General features: G+C 51.3%; 1 protein-coding gene across 1 annotated transcript in view; it reads left to right on the top strand.

Annotated features, from left to right (window-relative positions):
• The first annotated feature begins 7965 nt into the window (after nucleotides 1–7965).
• The window catches only part of LGR4 (leucine rich repeat containing G protein-coupled receptor 4), a 71485-nt gene continuing 67511 nt past the window's right edge, over nucleotides 7966–11939 (top strand). The window contains exon 1 of the mRNA XM_041411942.1: nucleotides 7966–8505. Coding sequence (XP_041267876.1) covers nucleotides 8321–8505 — 185 coding nt within the window. The 5' untranslated portion in view covers nucleotides 7966–8320. The remainder of the gene's footprint in view (nucleotides 8506–11939) is intronic.

Genomic DNA, 11939 nt, shown 5'->3' with positions numbered 1-11939 from the left:
TGCAGTGTTCACTTTTACAGAGGAATAGTCCAAAGTCTGGAGAGTTGTGTGGGCACTGCGTTGGTGGTGATTGGGAGTGGGGCTGATCCCTAATTGATCCCTAATTGGCTCCAGCTGTGCAGCACAGGTGAATGCTATTGAAGGTGAGGAGCCATGGAGTGCCCAGGGGTGCTGCCCAATCCCACAGGGAGTAGAGAGCACACAGGTGCACTGCATCAACAGCAGGGCACAAAAGGGCTGAAGGACAGGAGGAGCAGATGCTTGCAGCCTCCTGAAGAGGTGAGGTGTGACTGTGTGAGGGTTGGAGCTTTGTGAAATGGTGTGTTGGTGATGTGTGCTGTGACTGTCTGAGGTTCAGAAGTGGGCCTCAGGATAAAGGTGATTGCTAGTTCTAATAATTTAAAAAACCCTATAGAACTTCCCTTCAAATTTAAGTTAGAAATAATTTGAAGCTTGTTTCCTGTTGCTTTAGAGACAAGTCAGGTTTCAAGTGACAAAATCATGAAAAGTAAAACAAGCTCTGTATTCCTCACCTTTGTTAGCTTTACTTGTGCAGTTGTTTGGGGTATTTGGGGGCAGGGGTGAGTAAATTGGGCATTTTATTGGTAACCAAAGGTTTAAAATAAGTCTGCACAGACACAAGCTAACAATTTCCCACTCCTCAAAAAAAAATCCCTCCCCTGTGCAGCTGTGCAGGTGCCTCTGCCCTCGGAGAGAGCCCCTCAGGTAAGAGAAGTGCCACCAGGTGCACTTGTGGCAGGCGTCCCTGCCTGTAGCAGGGGCTGGAACTGGGGGAGCTGGAAGGTTCCTTCCAAACCATTCATTTCCAGGCTGCCCACTGCTGCTCTGTGTTGGCAGGGGGTAGGAAGCAGGGGAAGGTGCCTGAGAAACAGGAATTTGATGCTTTCTGCCTTCCTTCTGCTTTCATACAGTAAGACTGAGATGTTTTGTGCTGTCGCTTACAGTGGAGTGCCTCTAAAAGTTGCAAAATACAACTTAAAGCCTCTTATTACAAAAACTTTCTGGCTAGAATACAGACTGACATGAATATTGGACTAAACCCTGAATTTAATTTCCAGCAATTTTGTCCTAAATTGCTGTTTAATTCCTGTATAGCTACCTAATTTCAGCTGATGACTGGGTTAGCGACAAGATAAAATTTGTTATGATGCTATTGTGGTGTCCCTCTTTTTTTCAAGGGGAACACATAATACTGGAGAAACTCTAGAGTTAACTCTAGACAGCAGAAGACCTGACACATCTAGGCTGAAAAAACTCCACCAACAAAAAAAGAACAAAATAATAAAAATAACAACCCTACACACACACTTTTTGAGCTGTCCTCTCTTTTGGCTTTGCTCTATCCAACTTACAGAAGGTTGGATTAAGCTGCCTGCAGTCATTCTCTTTTACCTGTGGTACAACATCTCATTTCTACTGGCAGCCCAGCTCGCTGCATTTCAGAGGCATCTTTTGGAATAATGGAGCAAGGATACAATCATCAGGCCAAACTGCAAAATACTTGCTCTGGATCATCTAGGTAATGCGTGCACAGGGACAGGTGGGAGAGACACTGTGCCATTGGAAGTTAAGCATTGTCTACATAGAAATGTAATATTTAATCATAAGCAATTCTAAAATTAATTTTCTCTCAGGTTTCTATTTAACTTGTGTATTTTTTCCTTCACTTTACATGTGCTGTTTCTAAACTGTGGATTTTAGTGGTCTTGCTTGTCCTCATTGGTTTTTCTTGTTTTACAGAGGCATAAAGTAGATACTGGGAATCAAATTTTCTGGGTAAATTTTTGACTCTGCCAAAATAACTTTTCTTCCCAATAATTTTTCTGAAGCTTTAAATTGTTTCTGTATTTGTGCTATACCAAGGTTTGGATCTTTACCTTCATTTTCTTAACAAAGCTTTGAACTTGGCTGAGCCTTTCTTTTGTCACTTGTTTCCTGAAGTGACTTTTAATTCTGCTTCACCTGAGTAAAAGCCTCAGCGTTTTTTGTAGGAAGAAGTGTACTTCCATTACAAAGAGAGCTTGCTGTGTCAGTGCAGATATTCCAGACTGTTCTTTCTCCACACACAGCAGCTCTGTGTCACGTTCTCCAGCATAACTTTAATTTCCTGGTGTCGTGGTTTAACCCAGCCAAACCCAGCACACCGTGTAGGCAGAATCCCAGTGGTAATTGAATTTCCCAGCAGTGTGGACTCAATAACAGCACCGGCAGCTTTTGCATGTGATGCCTCTTTCACAGTTTGGGTGAATCCTTCAGGTCCATTTCCAGCCCACTGGAGCGCAAAGCTTATTTTTATCACTAGACAGAGATGAAATTTAAAGCTGCTCTGGACTGCATACATTTCCGTGTTTACATCTGCATACTAAACTGTGTCTGGGCAATCCTTAGGGAGGGGAGCAGCCCTTGGGGCACATCCTGCCACATCAGCATTTCTGATGGAGGATAATTGGGATGTGTGAAACCAGGGGTGAAACGGCTCTCCTTGCAGGACTAACACACTGACTGCGTTTTTATCCCAATTTAGAAATTAAAACCTCCATGCAAATCCCTGTTTTTTTTCCTGTAAAGTCTAAGAGATTCTTACAAAGTCTTTATCGCGACTATGATCTTCACATTCCTGTTCCCCTGCCATCCTCTCATGGCACAGCTGTGGCACCAGGAGTTCTGGTGCTCTGCCTTCACTTTGTATTTATTTTTTGTGTCCGTGTTTCAGGTTTTAATCTGCATGTTCTTCCACGTCAGGCTCCCATTACATCCAGATGAATTCGTGTCTCTGAAGAGGGGTTTTAGTCAGAAGCAGGCACATTGCTGGACATTTTTGTAGCAATAGAAGAAAAAAAATCCCACGTCCATACTTTTGTGTTTTCCCCCTATGTCTCTCAAGCTTTCCTGAAGCCTTTGCACCAAATGTCTGACAGAAGTTTCAAAACCTTGTGCCTGCTTAGGCACCAAATCCTGGAGATACCACACAGTAATAGATCAGTTTATGGTGCTTCCCCTTTTCCCTGAGGAAGAACAGAGGATAGTTTCTCCATAGCTCAACCAAAATGAGCTAGTTTTATCTATTTTTTTTAATTGACTTGATAGTTTGACCCTCATCTTCTTCACGTGGTTTTAAGTACACCTCAGGATTTTTAAGGGCTGAAGGACAGGAGGAGCAGATGCTTGCATTGTTTTTTTTTTTGTTTGTTTTTTCTTTTTTTTTTTTTTTTTTTTTTTTTCTTTTTTTTTTTCATTAAATAAGCTAATTGCTGCCTTATGCTGTGTTTGGGGGATGCTTCTTGGCATTTGTGACTAGGTTTCAGACTAGGTTTTTAAACCTATTTTTATTTCAAATTTTCAAGTAGGTCATTTAGTAAAATATGGCCATTTTTTTTCAACTTAAAAACATCTTAGCATGTAGATCTTTCTTACAAAAATAAGCCAGCTTCACAGAAAATGCTAGGGTTTTATTTATAAAGGAAAATAAAATCAAGAAATGCCTGCAAGCAGGTGTCTGCCTAAGCAGAAAATGAGAGAAATGGGAGTTGTTGATGGAGAGGAGAGAGCAGTGATCCATCAGTACCAGCAAGGGAGAGGCAGAGGCTGGAAACTAAGGGAAGTATTAATTTGCCAGGACAAGTTCCAGACTAACTGGAAGCAGCAAAACAGTGTTGAGTGGATAAGAAGGGGAAGTGGATTGCTCCTAGGACAGGAGTTTCAAATGTGGAGACTTCAGAGAGCTGCACTAAGGAAAGAAATCAGAAGTGGTGCTGGTAAAAGAAACAGAAAGATTGAAATCAGGCAAGGATTGAGAAGAAAAGCTAGACTATTCCACTGCTTCAAAGCATGCAGAAGAAATAAAAAAGCTCTGCTATTCAGCTTTTACTAGAGCCCTTTTGTCCAGAGAGCTTCTGGAGGCATTGTAGGGTACCAAGTAACCTCCATGCTACAATCTGTCTTCCAAACTCCAAGCAGGCACCAAGGACCATTTCTGCTCCCATTATCTTTGGTTAGTGAAGTGAGACTATTTGCAGAGTGAGTGTTAAGTGCTTTGTTATTTTTCTTTGCCAGTAGTAGAAGAAAAAGTTCACTTTTTCTTATGGGGATTGGTTTGGATTTGTTTTGTTGAAGGAAGTTGAGAGAACTCCTGCGAGGTTTTTTCCCTTTCTACTCTGGTTGCTGCTCCTGCACTGCTCTCCCTGAGCACAGGCACAGAAAGTGGCATGAATACATGGTGGCTTTGGCCCTGACATTTCTTAGAACAACGTGGCTTTGACAACAGCATTTCTCTGCCAAGATCAGCCAGGGAGGACAAAAGATAATCGAGTGTCTGTACTTTTACAGCAAACATGGGTACTTTTATAGCACACGTGGGTACCTCCCACTTGGAGAACTTCATATTTCTGACCAGGTACAGGACAAGCACACAGCCTGTTACTAAAGAGACCTTTTTCACAGCTGAGTGATTATGTTAATATAAAATCAGTTCATCAGAGCAGGATTCCTAAATGCACGAAAATAACAATTTTTGCAACTAGATAAAGTAATGTTAACACTTTTAGAAGGGAGTTAAATGAGAAATGTAGGAGATGGAGGTGATGGTGGCTGGAGGATCTGTATTCCTAGGGTCCTCACTGTGCTCTCTACTTTGTCGGGCACAGATGATTTTGAATCTTCAGGTCCCCACCATTGACATTCCTGATTTTTAATTTTCACCAAGTGACCATTTTTTAAGCAAAGACTTTTTGCTTTTTTCCCTCACCTCAGCTCAAGCAAGGTGTGATTAGCACAGATATCAGCCCTGCGCGGGGTGTGCTCTGGGATGTCAGTGCTGTCACAGGCAGCCCTTGGAAGGTGAAGTGTAAAGGATGAGCTCCTCACCTCCTGACTGAGCAGCAGTGCCAGGCCAGAGTTGCTCTGGACACTGTCTCCAGTGTGTGATGGGGCCTGCCTCACCCCGACCTCTCTCCCTCACCATGTACTTGCAGGTGTTGAGGAGTTTTCATTTGCAATTGCAGGACCTTGAGGTAAGTGCCACCAGGCCATGTGACACCCTTGGACGTGTTTAACTTTGGACTGAGGGTTCAGTTACCGCTGCAGATCTGCTCCTGGCTTTAGGGAAGCAGGCTGTACAAGGTGGTGGGGTTCATCCCAGTTCTGCTGCAGCCACTGAGCCCTGTCTGTGCTTCTGTCACTCACCTGCAGGACAGACAGAAGGGTGTTGTGGGATCACATCTACAGGAAAATGGACAGGTACTGAATGAACCAGCCTCACCTTCTGGAACTAAAGAACGCGGTCATCTTTGGGGATAAAAAAGCTGACGTTGTGAGGAGAAAGAAGAAGCAGAAATGTTGCTGACAGACAAAGGTGTGTCAACCTGAGTACAATGACGCTTGCAGCTTCTACCAATTAGAATAAGAAAAAGGTCTGTGCTGCCTCGTGGACAAAGCAGAGCTACCAATCAAGAGATGTATGGACAAAGCAGAGCAACAAATCCAACAGTGAGTAGACCAAGGTAAGGAGTAAATATAAACAATGTTTAGAAGCACAATAGACAGCTTTTGCTTGACTCACATTGAATCTGCAGAGTCCTTTGCCTTGTCTCCTCAGGGTTCCTGCCTAGCTGCTCAGCTCTGGTGTGGGCTTTAGGCTGGGCTTTAGACTGGGCTCATAGACAGCTGCCTGGGCAGGACTCAGCCAGGCTGGCAGCTCCTAGGCAGGCTCGGAGCAGCAGCCCCAAGGGGGCACAGGCGGTGTGGCTGTGCCAGGGCAGCACCCCCGAGGCGGCACAGGCGGTGTGGCTGTGCCAGGGCAGCACCCCCGAGGCGGCACAGGCGGTGTGGCTGTGCCAGGGCAGCACCCCCGAGGCGGCACAGGCGGTGTGGCTGTGCCAGGGCAGCACCCCCGAGGCGGCACAGGCGGTGTGGCTGTGCCAGGGCAGCACCCCCGAGGCGGCACAGGCGGTGTGGCTGTGCCAGGGCAGCACCCCCGAGGCGGCACAGGCGGTGTGGCTGTGCCAGGGCAGCACCCCCGAGGCGGCACAGGCGGTGTGGCTGTGCCAGGGCAGCACCCCCGAGGCGGCACAGGCGGTGTGGCTGTGCCAGGGCAGCACCCCCGAGGCGGCACAGGCGGTGTGGCTGTGCCAGGGCAGCACCCCCGAGGCGGCACAGGCGGTGTGGCTGTGCCAGGGCAGCACCCCCGAGGCGGCACAGGCGGTGTGGCTGTGCCAGGGCAGCACCCCCGAGGCGGCACAGGCGGTGTGGCTGTGCCAGGGCAGCACCCCCGAGGCGGCACAGGCGGTGTGGCTGTGCCAGGGCAGCACCCCCGAGGCGGCACAGGCGGTGTGGCTGTGCCAGGGCAGCACCCCCGAGGCGGCACAGGCGGTGTGGCTGTGCCAGGGCAGCACCCCCGAGGCGGCACAGGCGGTGTGGCTGTGCCAGGGCAGCACCCCCGAGGCGGCACAGGCGGTGTGGCTGTGCCAGGGCAGCACCCCCGAGGCGGCACAGGCGGTGTGGCTGTGCCAGGGCAGCACCCCCGAGGCGGCACAGGCGGTGTGGCTGTGCCAGGGCAGCACCCCCGAGGCGGCACAGGCGGTGTGGCTGTGCCAGGGCAGCACCCCCGAGGCGGCACAGGCGGTGTGGCTGTGCCAGACCAACCCAGAGGTGGCACAGGCGGTGTGGCTGTGCCAGGGCAGCAGCCCCGAGGTGGCACAGGCGGTGTGGCTGTGCAAGGACAGCAGCCCGGAGGTGGCACAGGCGGTGTGGCTGTGCCAGACCAGCCCGGAGGTGGCACAGGCGGTGTGGCTGTGCCAGGGCAGCAGCCCCGAGGTGGCACAGGCGGTGTGGCTGTGCCAGACCAGCCCCGAGGTGGCACAGGCGGTGTGGCTGTGCCCCTGGCTCTGCCGGGCTTTCTGCAGCCGGGGCTGTTGGCTCGGAGCCTGTCCCGGGATCTGGGCAGAGCGGGCCAGCACTGACAGCTCCCGGCTGGTTCCCCAAGGACTGCGGTGACATCCTGTCCTGGTTTAGGGTAAATCTGGGGGAAAAGCAGTGATTCGTGGTGATGGTGCAGGGCATGGTGCAGGAGTGAGCTGCGCTAATGCAGCAGGCTCATTCCTGGCGGTGGCTGCAGGGTAGGAGCGTCCAAAAGAAAGCATTTAAAAGCAAGTCAGATGATGGTGGGCACTAACACAAGGATAGATAGGGCTTCAGTTTTGTTTAGTACTGTTTTTTAAGGTAGTTAGGAGAAAAGGACGCAGACGGGCACAGGTTTGGTTGCGATGTATGAGCTGTATAAAAGCCGGGTACCACGGCAGTGTTTTGTGTGAGGAGGAAACAGTTCTTTCCAAGCAAACCGGTTTGGTTTTGTTGTTTTCTTTTTGAGGAGAGCTTGTGCTGCAGTCACCGCAGCTTTGGGAACAGGAGTGAGAAATGCTTTTGTGTCCCTGGGGCAGAAGGACGGCGTGGCCTCCGTGCTCGTTCCTAGGGGCTGGGTGGGCCATGCCGGCTGGAATCCTCCGCTCCCGGAGCCGAACGGGGCGGCTTTATCTCCTCCCGTGCATTGTTTGGGCCCGGCTGGGGCCGGTGCCTGCCGGCTGCGGGGGGGTGCGGGCCCAGGCGCCCGCCCGCTCCTGCCGCGGCAGTGCTGCGGCTGGAAATGGTGTCCCGGGGCCCGGCGCTGCCCTCGCTCCCAGGCCGGCCTGGCGGCGGCCCCGGGCCCGCTCGCTCGGGCTGCCGTGGGCCCGGGGGTCCCGGGGGTCCCGGCGCCCTGAGGGAGCGGCCCCGGGGAGCGGTGGCCGCCGGGGAGGGAGGGCGGGGCATGCGGGTGCCGGCCCCGCCCCTTGCGCCCGTTGGCTGCGGCCCGGCTGTGCTTTGCATATTCCCCACCCCGCGCCGGCTCCGCTCCAATGGGAGCGCGGGTGCGGCTGTCTCATTAGCATACGCACCTCTGCCCTGGGCGCGGAGCCTCCGCGGCCGCAGGAGCGAGCTCCGGGAGGGGCGGGAGCGCCAGCGGAGCCGCCGGGGCCGGCCCGGGACCGCCACCGGCACGGCCTCGCCCGAGCGCTGCCTGCGCGGCTGAGATGAGCGGCGGCGAGCAGCGCTGCGGGCTGTGCACGGGGCAGGCGGGCGGCGGAGGGCTGACTTCCCGCTGAGGCAGCCCCGGAGCCTCTCCGGGCGGAGGAGCCCCTTTATTTTGATTTTTTTGGCGTTGTTGTTTTTGGTGGGTTTTTTTACGTTTTCCCGGCAGGCTCGGTAGGCGGAGGGCGCCAGCGCAGAGCCGCAGGCCGAGCCGAGCCGGGCCGGGCCGGCGGGGTCGGCGATGCGGTGCCTCGCTCTGCTTGGCCTCGTCGCCTGGGGCCTGGGGAGCTGGGCCGGACACAGCGGCGGAGCGTCCCCCCCGCCCTGCCCGGCCCCTTGCAGCTGCGACGGCGACCGCGGCGTGGACTGCTCCGGGCGGGGGCTTGCGGCCGTGCCTCCGGGACTGAGCGCCTTCACGCACGCACTGTGAGTCGGGGCGCGGGCCGGGCCGGGCGGGCAGGTATCCGGGCGGGGGGCGGGAGCGGCGGCGGCACCCCCGACAGCCGCGTGTGTGCGGCGCTCCGCCGCGCTCCCCGGCCGAGCCCGCGGTGCGGCCTCCCGGCAGGGCCCGGCGCCGCTGGGGCAGGTGAGCTCGGCAGGGCCTGGGCGGCTCCCCGGGGCTCCGGAGGCGGCCGACCGCGAAGGGACCGGCCTTGGAGGTGTAGAGGCTGGGAGGAAGCCGCTCGGACCCCGCGGCGGTGCGAGGCTCGGCTCGGGGTTCGGTGGGGCCCGAGTCGATGCTGGTGCCGTCCTGAGGCGGGGGGGAGCTGCTGCCCTCACACGAGCGTGTGTGCCTCAGCGTGCGTCCTCGCCCGGGTCGCCTTTCTCCCAGTTCCTCTCTGGAAACCGAGTGCCACTGCTGGTCAGTTTGCTCCCGAAAGTTAAGGTGTTTTCAGTCCTAAGGACGCGTAAGTCTGGTTAAATACGGTGCCTTCGCTTTTACAAAGTCTTCACTATGGTAAAGCACAGGAGAACCTTGGAAAAAATCAGCACAGCCAAACATCGAAGGTTTGTCGAGTTTTGCTCGTAAATGAAGAAAAACATAAACACTTAAAACGTTTTATCCCATATTCTATGATAATATTGTAAAGCAGGCAGAAACTGGTAGGTCTTGTGTGGCGTTTTGGTAACTTAAATAATAAAATTTTAATTGAGGAATGAGCACGGTTCTGTAGAGACATGACCGGGGAGGGATTTGCAGCTTTCAATACGGTAGCTTTGCTAATCCACAAACCTGTTAAGTTTCACAATAAAACCTGTCAGTCTTGCCCCACTTCTCAGCGCAGATTTCACAGGGTGGAGCAAGGTCTAGTATGGGCCAGTGGTCAGGTCTGGTATTACCAAAGCTTTGCCGTGTTTACAGCATGTAGGACAGCACACCACGGCAAACGATAGCGCGACGTTTCACATCGGTACTGAGCTGCTGTTTGTCAGAATGCAGCGGTGGTGTATGCCTTCGAAAATCTTTGTCTTTGTCTGCCTACACTTAATATGCAGAAGGAGTCTGATTCATGGTTACTGGATATTTAGTTTGCTGAGGAGGTTTCCAATTTCTCCTACGTATTTGGATTGTTTCTTTTAGTTGTTCAGGCTGGGTGGAGAAAGATTACTGGGCCTGTTTTCTTGTGTACTGGTTGGTGAATGGTAGAAGTTGGATCTGGTCTCTGTTGTTATCTGTGCTTAAATATTTTGTTCTATTTTTTGTGCTTATAAGGTGATAAGTGGGACCTCACTTTGGGGTGTTTTTCCTGTGGCAGAAATGGTGGTTTCTGAGTGTTTGGGGTAGGGAGTTTAGACGCTGCCATCATGAACCCTTGGAATTACTGCTAAACAGTCTTCTCATCACAGGTAAAACAGGGAAGTTACCCAAATTTATAAAGTGCCTGAAGTCTCTCTGGTAAAAGCTGCATTTAAGCATAAGATTTTATGGCTTCTACAATGTCTGGCTGTCGTATAAAATGGACTGGTACATCCCAGAGTGTCTGCAACATGACATAAGTTGTCCAATGGGCACAAGTTGCCATAGCCAACACCCTAGAGATAAAACTGCCGAAGAGTTTCTGTTTGTAAGTTTCTCCTTGCTGTGCAGGTAAATTTCACACAGCCAGTTGTAAGTTCCTCCTTGCTGTGTAGGTAAATTTCACACAGCCAGTTGTAAGTTCCTCCTTGCTGTGTAGGTAAATTTCACACAGCCAGTTGTAAGTTCCTCCTTGCTGTGTAGGTAAATTTCACACAGCCAGTTGTAAGTTCCTCCTTGCTATGCAGGTAAATTTCACACAGCCAATGTGACACTTATGGCAAAAGTGAGAGGAGGCCTGCACACGCTGAAATGTGCTTTGGAATGAGTTTTTGTAGCTTTTTATATATATGCTCTTTAAACTTGAGAAGAATCTATCTGGTGCTGTGGCAGTGGAGGATACTCTTGGTCCCCATTTGTGTACAGTTCCTGCTTCCCTATTTACAGAAGGAAAATAATTGATGGCTTCTTGGTGCTTCTGAGCTGAACCAGTCTGTCTTGTAGTGAGGGCACTTGAAGTCTAGGGTATGTAGAAGACAGTCTTGGAGGCAATAAAAAACTTCTGACCTGCTTGGAGTGGACAATGCATAGCTTTGCCAGAGATGCTCAGTTGGTTAGTGTGGGAGAAGAAGACACAAAAATAAAATCACACTCCTGTGTGACATGCTTATCACGGCAAAGCACCTTAGCTGTGTGAAGAGAAGAAAAGTTTTCTGTGCTCGATGTCAGGCACCCTTATGATGTCAGGAGAGCCCCTTAGCATTGCTACTGGGCTACTTTTTAATTATAGCCATGGCAGCAGAGAGCCTGTAGCATAGAGATGGCTGAAAGAGTGTTGCAGGTGATGTTCTGTGAACTGAAGAAAACCTGCTCACAATTCAAATTGGCAGTCAATGAGCTCCAAGGCAGTTGAGAATTATGGAAGGAGCCTAGTATTTAATTTTTACTAGTTCTGTTTTGCTGAAGTCTTAATTTCTTTGTGTTAAGTGTAATCATTTAGCCTACCTTCCCAGGTGCTGCCATGAATGGTCAGACAGGGGTTCCTGTAGAGCCTTAAAGGCATATCCTTACAGAATACCCTTCACATTCCTTATTTCTGTTTATTCAGCTCTTGACTGATCCCCTGCTGTTTCTTGCTTACTGTGGTCGTTTGAAAGCAGGGAGAGAGGGGCTGGTGTGATAGTGGGGGGTTATATGATTACCAGAGATCTCTTGAGGGTAATTCTCTCAGACCAAGCAGGTCGAAAAGCTTTTGAGTCATTGTTGAACTTTGAGAGGTGGAATTTGAATAAAGCTGTCCCAGCTGCAGTCAACTCAGTGAAGAGATTACTGGGAGATGTACAAGTGCTCAGAAAAGACAGGTGACAGCACCAGGTCAGACCTTTCTGAGGGGATGGCATCGATGGGGACGAGCTCAGAGGGAGTTGGGATGACATGAGCAAGGATAATTACTTGATACTTTTACTGTAGGCAACCATTTGTATAATTTAGGTAGGTGTTTATGTAACTCTTAATTGCCATCTGCCAGTTCTTCTGTTTATGAAGGTTCAGTTTGCTTGGTTGCAAAATAACTGTAGTCTGTGCATGTTGTAGGCACTCTGTGGTGACTGGGAGAGGGGCTGTGGGGCCTCATCCCCGATGGCTCCAGCTGTGCAGGACAGGGGAACACTGTCAAAGGTGAGGAGCCATGGAGTGCCCAGGGGTGCTGAGCAATCACAGGAGGGCACACAGGTGCACTGCATTTAAGGTGAAGGTTGTTAAAGGCTGCACTGAAGAGCAGTAAGGAGCAGATGCCTGAAGCCTCCTTTGGTGTCAGTTGTGGCTCCACCATCCTTCCAATATG

The sequence above is a fragment of the Onychostruthus taczanowskii genome, unplaced genomic scaffold, assembly GCF_017590055.1.
Source record: "Onychostruthus taczanowskii isolate IOZ18803 unplaced genomic scaffold, ASM1759005v1 scaffold101, whole genome shotgun sequence".
Lineage (NCBI taxonomy): Eukaryota > Metazoa > Chordata > Aves > Passeriformes > Passeridae > Onychostruthus > Onychostruthus taczanowskii.
The sequence above is the reverse complement of the archived record's forward strand: the minus strand, read 5'-3'. Positions and strand labels throughout refer to the sequence as shown.